The sequence below is a fragment of the Doryrhamphus excisus genome, chromosome 6 (genome assembly GCF_030265055.1).
Source record: "Doryrhamphus excisus isolate RoL2022-K1 chromosome 6, RoL_Dexc_1.0, whole genome shotgun sequence".
Lineage (NCBI taxonomy): Eukaryota > Metazoa > Chordata > Actinopteri > Syngnathiformes > Syngnathidae > Doryrhamphus > Doryrhamphus excisus.
This window is the reverse complement of record NC_080471.1, coordinates 11380731-11404250: the sequence shown is the minus strand read 5'-3', so window position 1 is coordinate 11404250 and position 23520 is coordinate 11380731. Positions and strand designations below refer to the sequence as shown.

Genomic DNA, 23520 nt, shown 5'->3' with positions numbered 1-23520 from the left:
CGTGTGAGTGTGTGCGTGCGTGAGGCAGGGGGGTGGAGGGTTGGGTGGAATTACAAGAACAAGAAGCTTCTTGTTGGCTCAAACCTGAGCGTTAATTGGGAGAGACAAGGTGTTTACATGCGCCATTCAGCACCCACCAGATCAAGTCTATTTAACACTCTGCTGACACGTGGAAAAATGTAAAATATACTCCAGAAAACAATTTCTTATTCAAGAAAAAGGCTTAAAATTATGAGGAAGAAAAGTCATACAAAGGAAAAAAATATGGAAACAAATTATGTAATTATTATCGTGTTAAACGATGCCAAAGTTTCATATAATGACATTTGCGCATTTGGAAGTGATCCCTAAAAGAAGCTCTGAATGTTCGGTTTCAGAGATTGTTCTAACACTGGCTATTTGTGATGTCACAGAGTACCAGGCTTCCTTATATGGGTGTGTGCTGTAGGCCAGATACACCCTCTGCCCTCCCCTAATCTCTGCTGCTTTTCTGTTTATGATGTTATAGCAATGTCTCCCAGGAAGTGTTTCTTCGAGTATAAGGAAAGCTAAGCTACAATTCCTAGCGAGGTAAACATCAGGCTGAAGTGGTTTGAGTTCCTGGTTCCCTATCAGCAAAAGAAATGCATTTTAATCTGTCAACGGCATTTCACACTGGACTGGTCAGTATCCAGCTGGACTAGCCGACAAACTTGCTGAAGCCCTATGCCTTTCCAACGTTGCTTTGTTGAAGAATCAGAAGAACAAGCTGTAAGCAACAATTTATCAGTGTCCTAACTGTGTTCATTTTGTATAAGTCATGGAACAAAAGCAGTTGTCTGTGTAGCATTATAGAATGTGCATACAGGGAGTGTGGTGCAAATTACAAGTTCACAGAGTCTGGAGTTGCAAATAGCCATTTCCCGCCACAATCAGTGAGTCTACCTTTGTTTTTAAACCCTTGTAGTCCTGCAAAAAACGTGTAATGACTACATTACCGATGCTAAAACTAAAATGCTAAAACTATACTTACCATCGAGAGGCGTCTTGAAGTAACCTCTTTTCTTGAGAAACTTCAGACTGTCCAGTCTCTACTTCTGGATCAGATTCAGGATCCACCATATATGTCTCTATGTTCAAAGTGGACATTTAAAAAATGATAAATCACCATTTATAAGCAACTCCTATACCGTTTATCAACTTTTAATCAACAATAAAGTGATTAAAGTGGGTTAGGCAGCTATCGGCACAACAGGTGAGTCCGCAGCACTTATAAGATGCCGCACCAATTCACCTTTCATTCATTCATTTTCCACTGCTTATCCCCACGAGGATGTGTGCTGGAGCCCATCCCAGCCATCTTTGAGCGAGAGGACTAGTCGCCAGCCAATCACAGGGCACATATAGACAAACAAGCATTCACACTCACATTCACCAATTAACCTAGCATGTTTTTGGTATGTGCCAGAGAAAACCCACGCATGCACGGGGAGAACATGTAACCTCCTCACAGAGATGGTGGGATTGAACTCAGGTCCCCTAGCTGTGAGGTCTGTGCGCTAAACACTAGACCGCCATGCAACCCACCAATTCAACTGTCAATGTCATTTTCCATCCTTCCCTCACTCATGAACAAGACCTTGAGGTACTTAAACTCCCCCACTTGGGGAAAGATCCAGTTCATGTGAACAGAAAATGAGACATTCCAGGCCACTTTGCTTAATATTAACAGTACTTCACTTCTTTTTCCACTTGTATGGCACTTGATCGTTCAAATGTGACATCAAACATTGCCTGCACACGTAATTAATCTAGTTTAAGCCTGGAACAGATTTGTCCCATAATTTCCTATGAGGAAAATGTTCAAAGGATTTAGAACGGCAAGTCAAACGTCATTCAATCTATCTGTATTTTTATTAGTTTGACACAAGCAGCCTGTAAGTTTGCGACATTTGTATCTTTTTCATTTCCATACACAACAATCATGACATGACTCAGCAGCAACTAAGCCGCTTAAGCTAACACCATCCATTCCTTAATGACATGCGCCCTTAGCAAATAATGACACAGATAGATAGTGATCAAAGACAAAAGTATTGGATCAACCACATGATGTGTGAGGAAAATGTGTCCTGCTGAATGAAGAATTAGTCTGGGCTCACACTGAGTTCATTGCGGCTCCGGTCCTGATCAAGTCCGGCTTGCCAGAAAGAGCCACTTCGGTAGACACAGAAGCGAGCTCCGCTCCGGCTTGACCAGAGAGAGCTACAACTGTAAGACTCAGATACAGTTTAATGACCAGTTTGAGCCATTGACCCAGGTAGAGGGGTGGTCTACAGAAGAAACTGCTTTGACAAAGTTGACTGAATCTCATCTAGGTCCAAGTCCAGGTATATATACTATGTACCAAAGACCTTTACACACATATTTTCTGTCAAATCATTCATTCATTTTCTACCGCTTATCCTCACGACGGTCGCGGGGGTGCTGGAGCCTATCCCAGCTGTCTTCGGGCGAGAGGCGGGGTACACCCTGGACTGGTCGCCAGCCAATCACAGGGCACAGATAGACAAACAACCACACTCACATTCATACCTATGGACAATTTGGAGTAAAAGTACAAGTACAAGTATCTCAACAGCCGTGTACTTCTTGCAATCAGGCCCATTAAATATAAGATATTTAAGACAAGGTTTTAGTTGAAAAATGTCAGCAATTTGGGTTGCTGTTTGTCATTGAGGGGTGATGGTGTGAGAACCACTGATATAGAGTACATCCATCCCATGTTGAAAATAATTTAATACTAATTAATATTAATATAACTCTGATGATAAGATGTTTCAAGTTTCTTCAAGATGTTTCATCTTCACTATCTTAACTTCAACACAAACCTTTATTATCCACAAACTTTTATTCTAGACCGGTTCTCAATTATGGTGACCCTAATCCTCACACACCTACCGAAAATGTTTTTTTTCTGCCCTCGTAATTTCATGGCTTTACGTTATACAGGATTGTTGTCATATTTTTACTACATCCTCCCAGAATTAGAATTCTTTCCTCTAATATTTTCATTTAAGTCTCATAAAATGCTGTTGTTTTTCTCTTTGTAATACCACAACTTCTTCTAGTAAGTTCCATACATAATTGTAATACTGTAAAAATTTCAATTTATTCTCAGAATTTCCACATTTCCCCCCAAAATAGTCAAATTAAATTATTCTTTTCTCGCAATATCGCAGCTTAATTCTGGTAAAATTCACACACAATTGTTGTAATATTTTCTCTCAATTGAGACTTTTCCCCCTGTGATATTTTGAGTGAATTGTCATAATATTATATATTACACAGGAGTAGGATTAAATAAATGTAATAATATCTGGTTATTCCGACTTCTTTTTGGATATGATGAGTTGTTAATTGTAAACATGTGACACGCAAATGGAACCTGAAAGAATGAATCAAAACCAATACCATAGTTTCTCCTACAACTCTGTGTCAAATGAAAACATACAAACGTAATATTTTGACGTTATAGTCTGAAAATTATAAGTGCATTCCTGTAAAATTTTAATTTAATTCATATAATATTTAAGCTAAAATAAAAATTCTGGTCTTGTAATAAATTATTCACTTTACTTACTCGTAAAATTATATTTTATTTGTAATATTATAAACACAATCTTGTAAAATTAATATTTCACTAATGTAATATTTGGACTTTACTGTCATAATATTTAATTTAGTCTTCTCTTCAACGTGGTCCTAACATTCTTTGGTAAAGGCTGGACCACAAATGAGACCAATTGCCTCAACGAGCTGCAGGAGGTCAGCCATACACCTGAAGGACATAAGAGTAATGAATAAGCCCTTCATGCCATCTTGGAGAAGGTCATTCACATCCAATCCCCAAAGCAAGAAACCTCTGAAACATCATAAACATCTCCAAATGAGTCCATCTGGGTGACACATTCAACGTCTTCATGGTTGGATTAGGTCATCATTAGCGTTGGTATGGATCCAATGTATGGCAGCAGCTTGTGACTTCTCATGCAGAGCTTAACAAGCTTATTTCTTCTTGTCCTTGTCAGTGGTCCATGGTTTGGACGTGGATGGAGGACAAGGTCTTGCCCATGCTGCGGAAGAAGGGCATGACAAACATGTCCGTCAGGCTCCTCCACACCACCTGCACTGATGGCAACAGCATCAGGAGGCTCTGGATAGCCGGCATCACCACCCTGGAGGAGGGGAGGGGTGGATGAAAGGTCAACAATGAGGGTTATGGTCAAGAAGGTCTCGGAACCTTCTAGAAACAATCATAGATTCACTCATTTTATCGAAGTTTATCGATGTCTACCAAGTGGGGTTCTAGTGTCATTTTTACCCAAATTCCATTCCAATATTCCACATACGATTCTTACTCACAGTGTCTTAAAGAAAGTGCTAAAACATCACACAGAAATGTAATAGGTAGATAAAACCAGATAATACACTACCATCGAATAATGCAGAATAAGCAACAACTAATGAAATCAAAACTTGTAATTTAATAGCCATTTACAGCAACAGTACGCCAAAGCACACCGGGAAACAGGAAGCACTGTTGTATAAACCGTATAGATAAGTAGGTAAAAGTTGGTGTGAATGAAATATCAGTAATTGACATGGGGAAGGGGTAGGATTAAATCTAAGCTCTGCTACTCCCTACTTCTTTTCAGGCATGCTGAATTGTGTAAATGTAACCACGTGATGCTCCTTCATGTAACATGTCTGAACCAAATAAATACCATACCAATTGAGCGATGACATCTTCACGATGACAGCATTTCATTCACATTATGTCAATTTCCGTGGGATTCCCCTTTTAATAGTCTATTCCGTTTTTATTGGCTGATTCCATTCCACAGAAATCCTTGGTCTCTACCGATTTTGAAGCATATCCTCTAAAGATATTTGTCAACCTTTCCAGGATTGTTTCTGTTGGTTTATCAAAGAATGTGGATTTTGACATTCAACACAATGGAGTCTGAGGTATACCATGTTTAAGGTCAAGCCACAGCGGGTTCCTTGGTGGTCACATCACATCTATTTGGAACGCTCAAGTATTAGTTCTGGAAACCAAAGAATCCCATTGATTTGAAAGGCTTTGAACATTTAGTTTGATCTGTTTCAGGCTCGGCTGCACGGCGGTAGAGTGGTTAGCGCGCAGACCTCACAGCCAGGAGACTCGAGTTTAACGCCATCCTCGGCCATCTCTGTGTGGAGTTTGCATGTTCTCCCCGAGCATGCACGGGGATTCCGGTTACCACACATTCCCACATTCCAAAAACATGCCAGGTTAATTGGTGACTCCAAATTGTCCATAGGTATGAATGTGAATAGTTGTTTGTCTATATGTGCCCTGTGATTGGCTGGCGACCAGTCCAGGGTGTACCCCGCCTCTCGCCCGAAGACAGCTGGGATAGGCTCCAGCACCCCCGCGACCCTCGTGAGGATAAGCAGTAGAAAATGAATGAATGAATGTTTCAGGTTCAATCCCAAAATATGCATGACTTTAGTCTATGTATCCACCTCACATGCAAACTATAATACATAGCACTTCAATATTTACAGTTTATACGTCGTATTAGCGGCTAACTTTCCTAGCTCCTTGCGAAAAAATGTTTTCCATCCATCAAAAAAGTTCTCCACTTCCAATTTGTCTGGCATCACAAAGTTAGCGAGCGTTTCCTCCTGTGTGTCATGTCTCTTCCTTCCGCCTCCACCCCGCAAGACGACCTCCTGAGACTTCTTTGCTCTAACGTGGCGGTCGCGGGTGTGAAAAGTCACGAGACGCATGTGAAGAATGTTCCAGTCAGGAGTGAAAGTCATCTTCTAGAACCCAACACAAGGCGCTTTTCTCACGTGTGCTCCAATTTTCCAAAAGGCCGGCTCACTTTTTGGCAGGTGCTCTCTTCAAAGAGTGGACAATGAGAGTACTATTGAGCAGAGCCGGCTATGGAAGATGATGATGTCATTGTCAAAAAATAGTTAAGTGTAAGTTAAGTCAAGTGTGTCAACGTCAGATGTTTACAGAGCTTATGTCAATGTTTGCTTTGTGAGCTAACATCCCATAATAATGTCCTGCAAGCTTGCTTTCATTTTATTACTCTTCCGATTGGTTTTCAACACAATTCAGTGAATTTAAGTGCAACTTCATTGTATTTTTAGGCTTCTTTGACTCCACTCGGGAAATGTAAATGTTTGTTAGCAGGACAGCACAACAAATATTTCTAACAATTTACTGGAAAACAAAAAAAAATTGAATAAAGATCCAGACTTTCCATCCATCCATCAATTTTCTGTACCACTTATCTTCTCTAGGGCCGCGCAAGTATGCTGGAGCCTATCCCAGCTGTCTTCGGGCGAGAGGCGGAGTACACCCTGGACTGGTCGCCAGCCAATCACAGGGCACATATAGACAAACAACCATTCACACTCACATTCATACCTATGGACAATTTGTTTGGAGTCGCCAATTAACCTAGCATGTTTTTGGAATGTGGGAAGAAACTGGAGAGAAACCCACGCACACACGGGAACACGCAAACTCCATACAGAGATGCCAGAGTAGACATCAGATCGCTTGACTGTGTGGCCCACATGATAACCATTTAACCACCATGCAGCTCTGTTTTGACTTTATCTTAAAATTTTGTTTTTTTCCATTTAATATTGTGGGTGTATTCTTGTCAAGTTTATATTTTATTCTGCTAAAATTAGTAATTTATTTTTTGTCATTCCTTAAATTTCTTTTCTTAAAATTGTGACATTTACCTGCTATATTTGGACATTATATTCTCTGAAAATGTTCTCCTTGTACTTATGATGGTGCTGACTCACATTAATAAAAATAATAATAAATATGTTATTTCAGAAGTCATACACTAAAGGTATCTGTTTCTCACGCATTTTGTAACATTTCAGCCCCCCAAGATCCCAAGACCAGAGTCTCTCCAACCCAGCATCCTGGTCCTACCAGATGTGGATGAGGCTGAGGATGGCGAAGAGCAGTCCGAGGATGAAGGCCAGAGGCACGGCCAGCAGGGCAGTGAGTAGTCGGTAGAAGATGAACTTGACCACTTCGAAGAGGGCGTGGCTGGCGATCCACACTTTATCGAAGGTCCTAGTGGACGTGGGCTCGGCGATGACGTCCTCGAAGCCCACCTGACTCCACGAAGGACGGAAAGACCGAAAAAAAAACCGAGTCACGTGTGATTCCAGGACAGAGACGTCACACCAAACTTCCGCGTATTGATCGGCAGCGACATTAAATCTTTTTAAACACAATGGAGGCTGAAGGCGGACTTTTGCCACCAAGTTAGCACAACAAGAAGTCTACCTTGAGGTGTGCGTTGATGTCGTTCGGATCTCGGTCCGGTGCGGCAGCGAACACTTTCCCTTTCTTGGTCAGGATGGGTTCGATAGACCTGTTGAACTCATCTTCGTCCATGATGACACTTGTGTCCGATTTCTCCTTCTCCACGCCCATCTTTGTCCCGGTGCTGGTAATGGTCTTAGTCCTAGTGGTCCCGGTGCCGGTTCTGGTGTGCCGCGCAGTGAGCTGCTCCGTGCAGCAGCACCCCGCCCTGAGTGGAATCACCCAGCGTGGACGGAGAACACGATGACTGAGTGACACCTGTATGACAGCTTTGTACTCTTGTAGTCTTGCAAAACACCACTTACATATATCGAGTGAAAGATCGATAGAACTCCTACACTGCATTTACTAGTCCCACAAGGAATAGCAGCAACAAATTTGCCCTTTTCTATCCTTCAAATCAAATAAAATTGTTTTATTTGGTCAAATATTGGCATAGAAATGTACAAAATATTTTTAAAACATATATGCCAAAAAATATGGTTACAGTAGAACCACTGGTTAGCATCATGAACTGGAACCAAAATGGACGCTAAGTCAATCTATTTTTCCCATAACAAATAACGTAAATCCAATTAATCTGTTCCAGAAAGCCAAAGATTTTAACACAAAACCAGTTTTTATAGTTTTACAATTGTAGTTTGACATGCCATAAACAATTCCTAATGCATATAAATGATGAACGAAAAGCATAAATGAACATTTAAGGTTTCCCTTTACCTTCATGACGTGATTCTTGATGTGTGTTCCAAAAGCAGACACTGTTTTACCATGAATTCATATATAACCCAAAATGGAAGGCAAAGTGCCAGCATTTTCATAAAGAAGGTGAAAAACACTATTGAATTGAAGGAATAACTAATGGCAAAACATGTCACTTGCTGATGACATCCAAGAAGCTAGCTTGCTACGAAAGTGTAGCCTATCTATGGATAGACTTCCGTAGCAAGCTAGCTTCTTGGATTTTAGCTAGCTTGCTACGGAAGTGTAGCCTATCTATGGATAGACTTCCGTAGCAAGCTAGCTTCTTTGTTAGAAGCTAAGGACGTTTGGTTATAAAAAAAAAACAAAAAACTAACACAATGGGAACACAGTTGGACACACAGTGTATTAACTCACTCAATCCCCGCCATTTTTGAAAAGCCGTCACTCTTGGTACTAGCCATTGTTGATGATTTTGACTGATTTTCAAGTCATCACTTGTTTTGGCCTCTTGTGCAAAAAAATGTAAAAAACGTACGTAGAAATGTGTCTTTGGGAGTGGGCATTTGGGTATAAAAAATACATCTTTGGTAGGAAATGAGTTAATAAGGCGACAAGAAGCATGTTGTATTGTATGCTAACTGGAAAACGCCCGTAAACCAAGGGAAAATTTGGCTGCAAATTTTCATCCAAAACATGCTAACCGAGGTTCCACTGTATTATGTATTTATTCATAGATTTTTTATTTAGCATATTCTTCAAAATGGCGGCATGGCGGTCGAGTGGTTAGCGCGCAGACCTCACAGCTAGGAGACCAGGGTTCAATTCCACTCTCGGCCATCTCTGTGTGGAGTTTGCATGTTGTTTGTCTATATGTGCTCTGTGATTGGCTGGCGACCAGTCCAGGGTGTACCCCGCCTCTCGCCCGAAGACAACTGGGATAGGCTCCAGCACCCCCGCGACCCTCATGAGGAAAAGCGGTAGAAAATGAATAAATGAATGAATATTCTTCAAAATATTCATCAACCTACATGAGATGTATATCTTTTAAAATAAATTACAAAATTCCCATTATTATTATAAGAAAAACCCAGTTTGTCTCAAATTGAATATTATGATATACACACACGTATTGCATACGCTCATTCTCAGCACATCATAATAACATCATATATATTTAATCGGGGTGTAATGGTACATGTATTGAAAAGCAGATCTTTCGGTATGATGTGAGGAATAGAAATTGTTTATCTAAACTCCTTTAGGTGTACTGTACCCTTAATATGAATCTATGTATTATTAATATTTATAGTGTTTTCATACTGTCCAAGTCAAAAACTATGATGACAGTAAACACTGGGAAGCCAACAAGTGAGAAATATTGTAGAAAACCACATGGGATAACACATCAAGTATATTTGTATTACTATATACTGTATTCATTACTTATACTTAAGTATAAGTAATATTAATATTAATATATACTGTATGTGCAGTATTTATGTTATTATAGTCATACTAAGCCTGTCATAGTAATGAAAATATGTTTTGGTACAAATGTTCTTTCTAATGTTTTATTAGCATAGCTTAGCTTGTCTGGAAGCTTGAAACAATGATCTTCACTTTGATCTCCTCACTACCCCGCTGCGCTAAACAGACACATGGTCATGCTAGCCACAATGCCCGGCAGTCAGCTGTGTCACCTTTCATGCCGTTTGTTGACTCGGCAGCTTCACCACCTTTCTGTCTTTTGTGTCCTCAATCTGGAACGGGCGCAGCATGAGAAAGTGGACCAGTTTTGGATGAATGACAGCCAAGCAGAAATACATCAGTCATCAGGTTGAACACAATACAACAACACAATCCTGTTGGATTACCACACATACACACAGTGTGTGGAGTCATCTTTTGTTCCTCTTCACATTTTATGACAAAAGTAAGGCCGGCCCTAACATTTCTTGTCAAGGGACACAACTATAGATGTTCTTTAGAGTAGTCAGTGTAGTGCAGCCAGTATAGCTTTACTATCCACTTGTAAGCAGAAACTGGACTGCATCTTGCCCCTCAATGAACCGCAGCTCCCAGAGTACCAGTGCACTCGAGCAGCCCCAGACCATGACACCACCATGTGTGAGTATTGACACATTTTGTTTAGGAAATAATGTTTTCCTCAATGAACCACAGCTCCCCCGTCCCAGTAGCACTCATGCAGCCCCACACGTTGACACTAACACCACCATGCTTGATTGTAGGCAAGATACAATTATCTTGCTACTCACTTCTATTTGCAGGTATTTATGCAATAATGTTTTCCTCAACAAACCGCATCTCCCCCATCCCAGTGGCACTCATGCAGAACCCGACCTTGACACTAACACCACCTTGCTTGATTGTAGGCAAGATACAATTATCTTGCTACTCCTATTTGCAGGTATTTATGCAATAATGTTTTCCTCAACAAACCGCTTCTCCCCCATCCCAGTAGCACTCATGCACAACCAGATCTTGACTAACAATCCTTTATGCAATGCTCACATCACCATGCTTAATTGTAGACAAGACACCATTATCTTGCTACTCTCTTGTGATGCTGTACACTGACTACTCCAAAGAATATCCAAGTTTAGTTTCTATAATATAATCCGTGGGCAAGGTAGAATACAATGCTGGCTGAAACATGAGGGCTGGGAGATATGCACTCATGTATGTGTTCAAACAAGTTTGTCCTGTGTGTACACATAACCACTAGTGTCTATATTTACAGTATGTTCACATGTGTAGTTGTTTGTGTGGTTGGTTTTGGTATGAGTGACACAAATAACCAGTGGTGCTCTTAGTTATTGGCATTCAACCATCAACGCCAACCACCAGTGAAGTTCTGTCAGTATACAGACAAGGTCTAAATCCAAAGTGGCTTAGTCCAAAGTGGCTTTTGAGAAGACAACCATCACCACTTTAATGGTAAAAAATGTTTTCTCGACGACACATTCTAAGATGTCACTAATATCTCCAAGCAACATCTGCAGGGCGAGAATGCAGTCAGGCGTCTCCCAGTCTCCCAAAAATGTTCACAATGATCTCTGAAAGACCCTCAAACCTTTTCCCACCATGGAGACTCTTATGTGTCTTTAATGTTAATGCCAGCATCACCTACTGTATCCACCGCATTAGGAATTGGATGAAAGTGACTTTTAAGTGTGTTCACACTGGACAGTACACAGTCAGTACCCGAATGTTGCACTCAACATTGAAGGGTGTCACAACATCAATATGAACCAGCAGGTATGGCAGCTTTAAAGTCCTGCTTGCGACACAAAAGTGAAGTAGTTTTGTAGCAAAGTTTCATTTGCTACATTTGCTACTCAGTCCTTTGCTGCGCTGCCAAAAATCAGGACGCGTTGAGATGATTCCTGGCAACTCCTCATTCTTTAATAATTTATCATCCAGAGCACATGTGATGGATATTTTACCTCCATCTACTACAACTGTAGGCTCCAAAATGATCTGATAAGGTCCAGGAAGTGCTCCAAGTCCACAGATTGGAGACTAACTATCAGTCCCAGTGGATGATTCTAAGGTTGCATGGAACCAGCAACAAGGTAAGAGTAGAACGAAATTATGATAGAAGTGCTTGAGGCTTGATACATGTTGAAGATATCTCCAGCGTGCCGCAGCATGTCTCAGCTGCTCTATCCTCACTTTCTATCGCCCTGGGTTACAACTTTTTGGATCACATCACCTACACATTGGTGACTAGTAAATGATTGTCTCATGTACTTGTTTAGAACTATCGATGGATGTTGCCCTTTACAACCAATGTAAATTTCATATTTAGATAGCATGGCACCAATATCATTATCAGCACAAAAAATGATACCATCACCTAATTTGTAAGGCAACATTGACCAATAATATCAATATTATGGGACATCCATACTATTTTTTTGTTATAATGATAACAAAATCATATTTATTTATTTGATAACCCATTGCAATACACTCATATGTGACTTTACTCATCTGTATACACCAGTCATTATTTGCACTATGACCCATTTATCACTGCACTAAAACTAATATATCTGCTCCTGCATATGCTCCTGTGCAATACTATGTGTATATTTTGGATATCTTGTATATATCCGGTTAAATTGTCTTTTTTACTCTACTTTTATATACTTGTTTTTTTTAAACTTGACTACTGCACTGAAAGGAGAAGCTCTCCAATCTCGTTGTACATCTTGTATAATGACAATAAAGGCCATTCCATTCCATTCCAAATGATGCCAATGAAGACAAAAATGCGGGTTGAAAGTAAGAAATGGATTGCACATTCTTGCAGAAGTTGCTCCTCTTGAGACATAAAATGTTTCAGAGCGTGTCCAGGCTGATGTCACACTGTCTGGACATGCTGACATTTTGCAATGCATGTTGCATTTGGAACAAGCAGTGGTGTGTCCAAAAATTGAGACGACAAATAATCCTCTTCTATTCATGCACTTTGAAGACAAACGTACACTCTGCTGATAAGCAAAAGCACACATCGACGGTGCATCATCATCATCATGATCATCATCTGCCACTCAACACACACACTTGACATTTGCCAGGAAATCCTGCAGGAGCTTACTCATACCCTTAATCCTGACACAAATGCACTCGGCCTGAGACACACCCAACATACACACACACACACACACACACATGTGGAAGACAGTTGTAAATAAGTGTTTATAGATGTCAGCTTCTGCTCTCCTCGATGTTCCGTCAGCCTGGGGCAGGCAGTGGAATGCAAGTCTGCATGGCGTTCTCTTGGCAACAACAAGACGTGTGCAAGAGGAGCATAGAACGAGCCTATCACAGGAATGTTCCTGCAGGAGGAAGCCGAATTCCCCCCCCAAAAAACAACTCAACCGAGGATGATAAATTGTGCTTTTCATGTGTCCAATCAGTGGATGATGCCGACATTCAACAGTTATACATGCAGCAACAGGTGACGCCAGGAGTTGGCGTCTAGAATCATATTCAAGGTAAATTCAGTTCATTAAAAAAAATGATCCTATGATGGCTGGCATTTTGCTATTTTGAACAGTGAGCAAACTTGCGTGCAGTAAGGCACCCGCTTGGATCATATCTTTCATTTTTAAATCCTGTGATACCTCCAGCGCTTTGGGCAATTATTCATTTAAAAAATATATATCCTTCTAAAGCGGCGGCACGGTGGTCTAGTGGTTAGCGCGCATACCTCACAGCTAGGAGACCAGGGTTCAATTCCACCCTCACCCATCTCTGTGTGGAGTTTGCATGTTCTCCCCGTGCATGCGTGGGTTTTCTCCGGGTACTCCGGTTTCCTCCCACATTCCAAAAACATGCTAGGTTAATTGGCGACTCCAAATTGACCATAGGTATGAATGAGAGTGTGAATGGTTGTTTGTCTATATGTGCCCTGTGATTGGCTGGCGACCAGTCCAGGGTATACCCCGCCTCTCGCCCGAAGACAGCTGGGATAGGCTCCAGCACCCCCGTGACCCTTGTGAGGGAAAAGCGGTAGAAAAAGAATGAATGAATCCTGCTAAAGCAGGGGTCTCAAACACGCGGCCCGCGGGCCAAATGCAGCCCACAGGACGCTAGTTTGAGGCCCCCGCCTTGATATGAAAGTTTAATGTTAGTGCAGCCCGCATGGGTTTGATATGGATACTGTATCGGTATCATGAACCCAGAAATGACAGCTTAAATTGTTTATTTTTTCATCTTATTTTGTGTAGTAAATAAATATTAAGATATTTGAGAACAGCGGAATGTTTTATCAGAGCTTTTCTTGTGGAAAACCAGAACCAAAGTGCTGAAAATGTGTATGGTATAGCAGAAGCACAAGCATTGAAGACAGTTTATAAATTTTTTTCTGTTTTTATACATTTTTTTTTTAAACCTGATGCGTCCCAGGCTGTACGGCAGTTGAGTGATTAGTGCACAGACCTCACAGCTAGGAGACCCGAGTTCAATCCCACCCGCGGCCATCTCTGTGTGGAGTTTGCATGTTCTCCCCGTGTGTGCGTGGGTTTTCTCCGAGTACTCCGGTTTCCTCCCACATTCCAAAAACATGCTAGGTTAATTGGCGACTCCAAATTGTCCATAGGTATGAATGTGAGTGTGAATGGTTGTTTGTCTATATGTGCCCTGTGATTGGCTGGCGACCAGTCCAGGGTGTACCCCGCTTCCGCCCGAAGACAGCTGGCATAGGCTCCAACACCTCCACAACCCTTGTGATGATAAGCAGTAGAAAATGACCCAAACCCTAGCTCCAGTGGCCCCCAGGTAAATTGAGTTTGAGACCCCTGTTCTAAAGTCATATACAGTAGTACAGGGGTCACCAACCGGTCAATCGCAAGCTACTCGCTGATCTTTGGGACTGTGCTGGTTGATTGTGAGGCAGAATTTTTGTATTGGATCTCATTAGCTTGTGTACCTAATCATGTGGCCAAATGTCTGCAAAAACATGGTGGGAAAGGAACACACACACACACACACACACAGGCTTGCTGGTAGTTTTCCAAAGAATTCCAGTCCTCCTGAATGATGCATTCACATTGGAAGTTCACGTCTGGAAGCGTCTCAAAAGAGCACAAAGCTTCTTTTTAAGGCAGCGGGAAAGAATTTGTTGTGTTGTTGATGCTACCTGGTGACCCCGCCTCCCACCCTCCCATGAATGTTTATCTATCATTACAACTTCATATTGATCTGAAATGATGCCCATATATGGGCAAAGTAATTAAGTTTTTGTGATTTTCACCAAAGTTGGCAGCAGGCACGAGAACGTGATAACCCTTTGAATCCAAAACGCTGCAGAATCTCCTCACGAGGAGCAGCAAGAGTGTCACCTAGCTGCAGCCATGTTGTCCTCCTCCAGCAGACTACAAATGTCCCGACTTGCTGTGTAATTACCACGCACGACTCGCCTTCACTCACACACAGGCAACGCTCTGTTACCTGCACATGCCCCACCTTGGGGAAAATGGCTGCTGCGGGATATTTTTAGAGATGTTTTTTTTTTTCTTTTTCCACAAACCGTCTCCAAACCAACAAGAGCTGCAGGACGCCCATGGAAGGGAGGCATGTCTCCCAAACCAAAAGACCACCAAGTGCAATGTCAACATGGATGTCAGGATTAAAGTAGTCAGTCATTTTAAAAAGGCACATATTACCCAATAACAAGTCTACTAAATGCACAACTTGGAAAAATAAGTATTGGGACACACAACTCCTAATGAATGAATGAGAGGATGGACAAGAGTCCTTAGTCACCAAATCTTCATCTTAGCAAGACTCAGTCAAGTCCCGGTCCACCGTGTTACACATATTATAAAAAAGTACCAACTTAAGTCAAAATACATGTTGGACCACTTTGGTCGACATAAAATGTGAAAGCGGGCTGCACGGCGATCGAGTGGTTAGCACGCAGACCTCACAGCTAGGAGACCTGGGTTCAATCCCACCCTCGGCCATCTCTGTGCGGAGTTTGCATGTTCTCCCCGTGCATGCAAGTACTCCGGTTTCCTCCCGCATTCCAAAAACATGCTAGGTTAATTGGCGACTCCAAATTGTCCATAGGTATGAATGTAAGTGTGAATGGTTGTTTGTCTATATGTGCCCTGTGATTGGCTGGCGACCAGTCCAGGGTGTACCCCGCCTCTCACCCGGAGACAGCTGGGATAGGCTCCAGCACCCCCGCGACCCTCGTGAGGTAAAAAATGAATGAATTAATGAAAATGTGAAAGCCAAATGGGTCATTTATTAAAAAAAATTTCAGTTGAGTTGATCAGTTCATGTCAATATCTTGGTCCACTTCTTATTAATGAATAAGTGCCCACTTGAGTTGACGTCGACATAAATGATTGACTGCTTATGTGAGAGCCAAAAAGGTCAAAAAATCGTTTCTATGACAAAATGGGTCAGTTTATGTTGACATCCTGTCTATGTGGACCAACATCAGGTCATTCTGGTCCACCGTGTTTTCCATTTTACTAAAAAGTGCCTGCTTATGTCGACATCAACATACATGTGAGAAACAAAGGTGTCATTCCTATAGAAAATGGAGTTTACGTTGACTTCCTGTCTATGTGGACCAACTCATTAAGTCCTATTACTAAAATGCGCCGTCTTAAGTCAACATCGACATACATGGCAGACCGCTTTTGTCGACGTAAAATGTATGAGTAGTGTCTATGAAAAATAGGCCTGTTTATGTCACTGTGTTGTATTGTTCATCATTATCACTAAACAGCGTGAAACCACAACAACAACATAACAACGGTCTCAGAAGATTACAGAAGATTAAAATATGCACTTCAAGTTATTTCCTTTAAACTTAAATAGCCAAAAACTTACCACTTCCACACGGATAGGGAGGATAACTATTAACAGTTATTTAACCTTTAACATGAACATTAATCAAACGTAATAATTTTTTCTGGGTACATGATACCATACAGCATCCATATCAAACTTGCGCGGGCCGCACTAACATTAAACTTTCATATCAAGGCGGGGGCCTCAAACTAGTGGCCTGCGGGCCACATTTAGCCCGCAGGCCGCGTGTTTGACACCCCTGCTCTTGATCATGCAGATGTACACACACTGGTGTCCTGATAACACAAGCAGGCAGTGTGTGTTTTATTATTATTGTCTCCAAGGCAAAACGGCCGTCTCCAAGCTGACATCCTCCTCCTCCTTATTTGGAGCGACAATTTCCTGAACCCGGGCCAGGAAAGTGTGCGTCGGCCGCTGTGCTTGAGAGCCAGCGAGAAGGATTGTGGGAAGAAGGGCGAGCCAGTGAGGCTTTTTATAGATGGCATTGTTAGAGTCCACATGCTAACAGTACATGCATGCAGTTATATTACAGCAACACTCTTTAAAACCGTATACAGATTGGATGGATGTGATGCTAAGCTAGCGCTAATGCTAAAAGATCAGCAGCTGATCTTTGATCCGATAACATGCTGTCAGACCGGGGATGCTGAGGGTCCGCGATAAAGCGCCTGGCCGCACCACAACAAAGCGCATGCTTCCTGTTAGCTGTCATTAATTAGCCACTGCACATTAGTGCTCCATTTTTGAGATCATATGGCTGATGTTCACACAAAAACAAATACACACCACGCCTCGTTATCTCAGCTACATACTTCCTGAGTGGACCGCTGTGGACGGTCTGAGTGTGTGGACAATGTGTGTGTGTGCGTGTGAGAATTCCTGCAGTGTGATCTCATCACACACTGCTTCAGTCGCCATGTCAGGTGACCTTGTTGACTTGATCACAAATGTTGTCCTTTTAGTCGTCATAAATTGAACGTGTCATGCTAGCAACATCAACCTGCTCGTCAGAATGATCTCATATGATCGTATATTTACATACATTGAACAAAACACTAGTCATTCATATGTGCTAAGTCAGCAGCTGTGAACTTTGACCCCTGGAAACCTCACCCAGCCTCCCACAAGCGCTGCAGTGCAGCAAGAAAGTGTGAAATGTCCTCCACTCCTCTTTTTCCTGGAATGTTGCACAGAAGCAGGGAGGAGAAAAGACCTCCAACATGGAACATCAGGAACCACCAGCACTCCAAACATCCCATAATAGTCCAACACCATGCAGATGTTTGTTATGCAGCACACATGGAAGATGACTACGTTGCTGCTTGACATGAAACCACCAAAACCTGTCAAATAGAACATCTCCACAATACTAATATGGGGATTTACTCAACAAAATAAAAGCATGACCATCTCGCATTATCATGACTGACTCAACAAAATAAAAACATAGACATCTCCGCTTTATAGTGAGTGATTTAACAAAATAAAAGCATGGACATTTTCCCTATATGCGTCCTATTTAACACAGTATAATCATGGACGTTGCAGCTTTAATTGATATTTAACAAACAAATGTTAACAAAAGCATGCACTTCACTGTATGTGGCCTATTCTACAAAATAAAGGCATCGACTTTCCTACTATATGTGACATCCATCCATCCATATTCTATGCCGCTTATCCTCAGAAGGGTCGCGGGGTGCTGGAGCCTATCCCAGGGGTCTTCGGGCAAGAGGCGGGGTACACCCTGGACTGGTCGCCAGCCAATCACAGGGCACATATAGACAAACAACCATTCACACTCACATTCATACCTATGGACAATTTGGAGTCACCAATTAACCTAGCATGTTTTTGGAATGTGGGAGGAAACCGGAGTACCCGGAGAAAACCCACGCATGCACGGGGAGAACATGCAAACTCCACACAGAGATGTCCAAGCGGAGAACAGAACCCTGTGAATGTAGCTAACATGCTAACCACTCGTCCACTGTGCGACCTGTATATATGACCTATTCAACAAAATAAAAGCAAGACGATTTCCACTATATGTGACCTACTCAACAAAATAAAAGCATGTACATCTCCACTTCATGGTTGCATGATGTGTTCTCTTCTGCCTTTAGATGTGTGCTGCATCTTTCTGGAGTACATCAAAGTGGGGGATATTAACCAGAACATGTCCTACTAGGATATACAGTAGACGTTCCATTTGTGCTCAAAGACAAATCTAAGCTCTCCAGTGGTGTAAAGCAGCCAGGAGAGTGTAAATATTTCACATTTAAAACACACTTTTCCCCCAGACCTCATAAAAAGTACTACTTTCCTCTCTCTGCTCAGTGACTCACATTTCCCTTCTTCTTCATACAAGCATGCTATGTATTTATTCAGCTTCTTCAAGCTTAACAGAATGACCAAGGTGATGTAACACACACACACACGAGACAAGCCACAATACAGGAGGCAGAATTCCCCACAGCTGATGTCAATTGCCACAAAAAACCACTCCAACTTTTTCCCCTCTGGTGTGGCGAATGTTGGTAGCTGGTTGCCATGACAATGAGATTACATAACAGAGGGATGACAGGCTCTTTCCCGACTGCGCGCTGTTTCACTTTGGACCCTGGGGGTGGCCTTGGATACGCCTGAACAATTCCGTCTGGGATCACTGAGCTAGCCTAAAGTGAAATATTAACTGAATGAAGTCCACTCTTTATTCAGTTGAAATTTTTGTAGAGAAGCGAACAGAATGTAAGTAGTGGCCTGATCTGCACGTCATGGAGTGGCCGCCATGTTGGATGCTACATCTGCAACCTTTCACCATGTTTCTGTGAATTTTGAGTCAATATTGCTCCATTTTTCAGCAAGAACATTCCACAAAGACTTGGGAGTAGATGGTTGGGTGGTTTTCCTAAACAGGACATTTTCATTACCAGCCACTGGGGGCGAATAGAGCTCCACTTGAGTTTAATTTTGGTGGTTTCTGTAAGGAACCGATACATGTCAAATACGTGTGTGAGGAAAAGCAGACATAGTTCTTCAACGTTATCTTTCTAAAGCAACACTTCAGGCAAATGTTTGGACGTGAAGCGCTAAGAAGGGAGGAGGAAGGAAAGAGTAATGATGCCTTTTGCCATATGTGCGGGAATTCTACGTTGGAAAGAGGAGAGTTTGTCAAAAGGCTGACAGGGAAACCCTCTCATCCCATGGAATTCCTTCCAAAGCCTCTCACCACAGACACACACACACACACTGAGTGACACAATCTCACATCTGCTCTCCAACATAAAAAAGGGAAAACCCAGAGAGAGAAACTGGCAAATGGGAGCGTCAAACATCCGAGGACACCCCCACAGCCACGTGGTGGCCCCACTCCGGATGAAACGACGTTGGTGGAATGATGTTTGTGTGTGCAGGGATTTCCTCACACGCCCTCGTCCTCCAGTTTAACAATGTCCTCAATCCAACTATTGTGTTGCCGTCCCAGGGATGTAAGTGCGTGTTCCGATAAAAACGACGCCCTAGGGAGGTTCGCTTTTGGAACTTTTACGAGCCAGGAATCAGCTGGCTTCTTCCACATATTGTCACTGGGAGGATTCTCTTCCACAATCCAACCAGGAAAATATCCCAATGACGTCCCGGCTGAGAGCAAAGGCCGGAATGTTATGTTTGGAAAAAGAGTCACCTCAGGAGGACATCCCTGAGCTGGAATCACATCATGGAAGCCCCAGAAAGACATGCACAAAAGTAACTGGACCGCTAGGAAGTGAAAAGTATGGAGTGTATTTTTGTTTCTTCTCCTTCCACTCAAGATGTTGCACCGTGTCTGTGGGTAATTTTGACCATTCGTGGGGACAGAGGTCACTGATGGTCCATCTAATCTCTCTTCCTGTTCTTCTCAAAGCTGTTCATCCACCATCATAAACATAAGTGCATAAGTTCAAGATGGACAAGAACAGAATGGAGAGAGTAGGCAGTGAATGGAACGAGGGGCAGGTCAAGCACATGGAAGATCATGGAAGTTGTTGTCGGAGTGCAAACTTTCCAAAAGCACCTGAGCGTTGGAATGCAGTGAATGTTCTGACAGGCCAAAGGAAAACAGCTGAAACAATAGCTGGAGATGAGAGACTGGCTGGGCGGGGCTCACACAGTCTCACACAATGGCTGTAAAGTGCAATAACACACACTCACACACACACTGTTCATTCTTTGTACAGCTCCATGGTGCTCGTCTTTGTGAGTCTGCAGGATTTACTGAGGACATTTAGGAGGCCAAAGTGGATCCTGATGGGAGCACAAACACTGAACCTCCTGTTCATGTGTCCTCTTCCCCAAACAAGAATGATATCCTGACATGGAATGATGTGGGAACGTTTGGGGCGACAACACTAGTCCACCATGCAGTCCACGTCCTAAAATATTGTGGCGCGCACGAGTCGGTGAGGACAAGGCAGCTTTTTATTTGACAAGCGGCAATCAGGAGCTCGAAAAAAAAAATCCTAATTTTGTAGGAAATTAGAGGAGATCATTACTCAGTATAACAGTCTGAATAACGGTGTCATCTTATTAAAAACGCTAACTGATCACAGCAACTTAATACTCAAAAGGCACACCTTATAAATACACAAACATGTGTATATTTGCCAGGTATACCTTTTAAGTGTCAAGTTGCTGTGTGATGAGTTTAGTGTTCTTAGTAAGATGACACAGTGAGTCAGACTGTTATTGTTACACTGTTATACATAATGACCTCCTGCGATTTCCAGTGGGTTGACTGGCTCATTGTGAGTGCATGACTGGCTACGTGTGCTTGGCACAGTATTTAAACAATCAGTAGTAGTTGTGAAGTAACGGAGATGTCACAAGATTATAAATTAGCTGCGCTGCTGTTTAAACCGCAGGGTTCCAATAATATATAAGCCCCGAAGTCCCTGGTTTTATGATGGTACACATATCTAGTACCTCTTATTGTAGAGCACATGGGCTCAATTTCCTGCATCATTCATGCGGTTGACTTGTTCCAGCGACTCCGGACAGTGAAAAGCCAAAAGCGAGAAAAAATAGCCACTAAGGAGGGAGTTTACCACTATCTGACATTATTGGCCTTGGGGGAGGACTGCATTGACTTGTTAGAAGTCCTCTTGGAAACGCATTTGTTTTTCTTCGTTTTTATCAAAAATGTTCTTTTGACGGTGGCACGGCGGACGAGTGGTTAGCACACAGACCTCACAGCTAGGAGACCAGGGTTCAATACCACCCTCGGCTATCTCTGTGTGGAGTTTGCATGTTCTCTCCGTGCATGCGTGGGTTTTCTCCGGGTACTCCGGTTTCCTCCCACATTCCAAAAACATGCTAGGTTAATTGGTGACTCCAAATTGTCCATAGGTATGAATGTGAGTGTGAATGGTTGTTTGTCTATATGTGCCCTGTGATTGGCTGGCCACCAGTCCAGGGTGTACCCCGCCTTTTGCCCAAAGACAGCTGGGATAGGCTCCAGCACCCCTGCAACCCTCGTGAGGAAAAGCGGTAGAAAATGAATGAATGAATGAATGTTCTTTTGACCCAAAAAAAAATTGGGTTCAGTTTTACACTGGAACAGATTATTTGTAACAGACAAGTAAGACTCCTTACTTAAAGTAATTGAGTAAAATGTGGACAAACAATGATTAGGACTGTCAAAGGAAGCAACAATGTATCTATAAAGCCAAAACAAAATGCTTAGAGGTTTTTGTTCACTTTCAACCAGAGCCCACCCAAGGATTCTCAAACGCAGGGAATGAAGCTAGTAGTGTGCATAGGGCCATGGACATACTAAATGGGCCACTAATTAGCATCTTTGTGTTGTTCAATATTAATTTCAAGGATGTCCTATTTCTATGCCTATGGTTGATGCAGAATGTTCCGCCAATTGGGTCAAAGCAGTCATCCAGACAGGCAGCCATGAAAGGGACCCCGACCAACCCCCCTACATCTTGCAAACAGGCTTCCATTGAGCGGTCAAACAAAGTTTCCACAATGTCACAAAGCAGCATGAACAGGTCAAGGTGCCCGCCATGATTGGACCCAATTTAACATTTTTCAGGCATGAAAGCTGGGCCTCAGGAGAACAACGTTACACATGATGTCATTGTTGTACATTTTCCACTTTTATCCCCCCAATTTGTAGTGTACCTAATGACTCACTAGAGCAATTTGGCTCTGCCCCTGGGGGGGAATAGCTTGGAAAAAGAGTTTCTTACGCTGCTGAGTTCTGATGCAGAGATGGCACGGCCTCCTGACTTCAACATTCCTCTGTAATCCTGCTGACATTTTGGCAAAGATACTCCGCATACACCCTCACGTGACTCACTCTAATTCACCTTTCCATCTCCAGGTGGTACCAGCTTACATGTTCCGTCTCAGGGAGGTACCGTATGAATGAGAACACACAAACACAACAGTCAGTGATGACATGAAGCAGCTGTATGCTTCTGTTCTCATGCATAATGAAGACTAGTAGCTTTTTGAAACATTTTCTATACCACTTGTCCTCATTTAGGCTCCAATATGTGCTGGAGCCTATTCTGGCTGACCTTGGGTGACAGGCATGGTGCAAACTGGACCCATCACCAGTCAATCACAGGACACACACAAAGGTCAGACTTGGACTTCATCACTGAGTATGTTTACCACTACTGTGCACTATTATTGACTTGGACTTGCATGTCTTTTACATGAGAGAAAAAAATTAATTAAAATTAAAGACTTTCTGGAGACTTGCAAAATACTGACAGACTCCCTCCTCTGACATACAGAATATACAAACAAGCTAGTGGTGTGTCAGTCATGAACGAACGGGTCAAAAGAACTAGTTATTTTTTGTGAACAGAATGAACGAGGTCACCGCTTCTAAAATACAAAATACTCGTTCAGTCTGCTCAGTTGTAAATGCTTTTTTTGATTGGCTGGAGAGTCAGTTCATCGTTCCTTTTGCAGGGCGGGGCTATCTCTGTGCTTGCCTGTCTTATCCAATCGGCGTGCCTCGCTCTGTGGGTAGGTGGGCTTAGCTGACT

The 23520-nt window shown here is 42.4% G+C and overlaps 1 protein-coding gene across 2 annotated transcripts; it reads right to left on the bottom strand.

Moving 5' to 3' along the window:
• Positions 1–1874: 1874 nt before the first annotated feature.
• On the bottom strand, positions 1875–8694 carry cav2 (caveolin 2). Of its 2 annotated transcripts, none has more exons than XM_058076546.1 (4): positions 8519–8694; positions 7361–7607; positions 6998–7185; positions 1875–4217 (listed from the first exon to the last, which is right to left on the bottom strand). In XM_058076546.1, exons 1-4 carry the CDS (start codon positions 8563–8565, stop codon positions 4067–4069), a joined length of 633 nt encoding a protein of 210 aa, XP_057932529.1. In that variant the 5' UTR covers positions 8566–8694; the 3' UTR covers positions 1875–4066. The 2 variants fall into 2 exon arrangements, with proteins under 2 accessions (XP_057932529.1, XP_057932530.1); XM_058076547.1 differs by lacking the exon at positions 8519–8694 and adding an exon at positions 8120–8399.
• Between the last annotated feature and the right edge of the window lie 14826 nt (positions 8695–23520).

Excerpts from the sequence above, each read along its gene's own strand:
- cav2 (XM_058076546.1), bottom strand. The coding sequence starts at position 8,565 with ATGGCTAGTACCAAGAGTGACGGCTTTTCAAAAATGGCGGGGATTGA. Across the intron at positions 7,608-8,518 it reads TCAAAAATGGCGGGGATTGA|GGCGGGGTGCTGCTGCACGG; the intron begins GTGAGTTAATAC and ends GATTCCACTCAG. Across the intron at positions 7,186-7,360 it reads ACATCAACGCACACCTCAAG|GTGGGCTTCGAGGACGTCAT; the intron begins GTAGACTTCTTG and ends TCGTGGAGTCAG.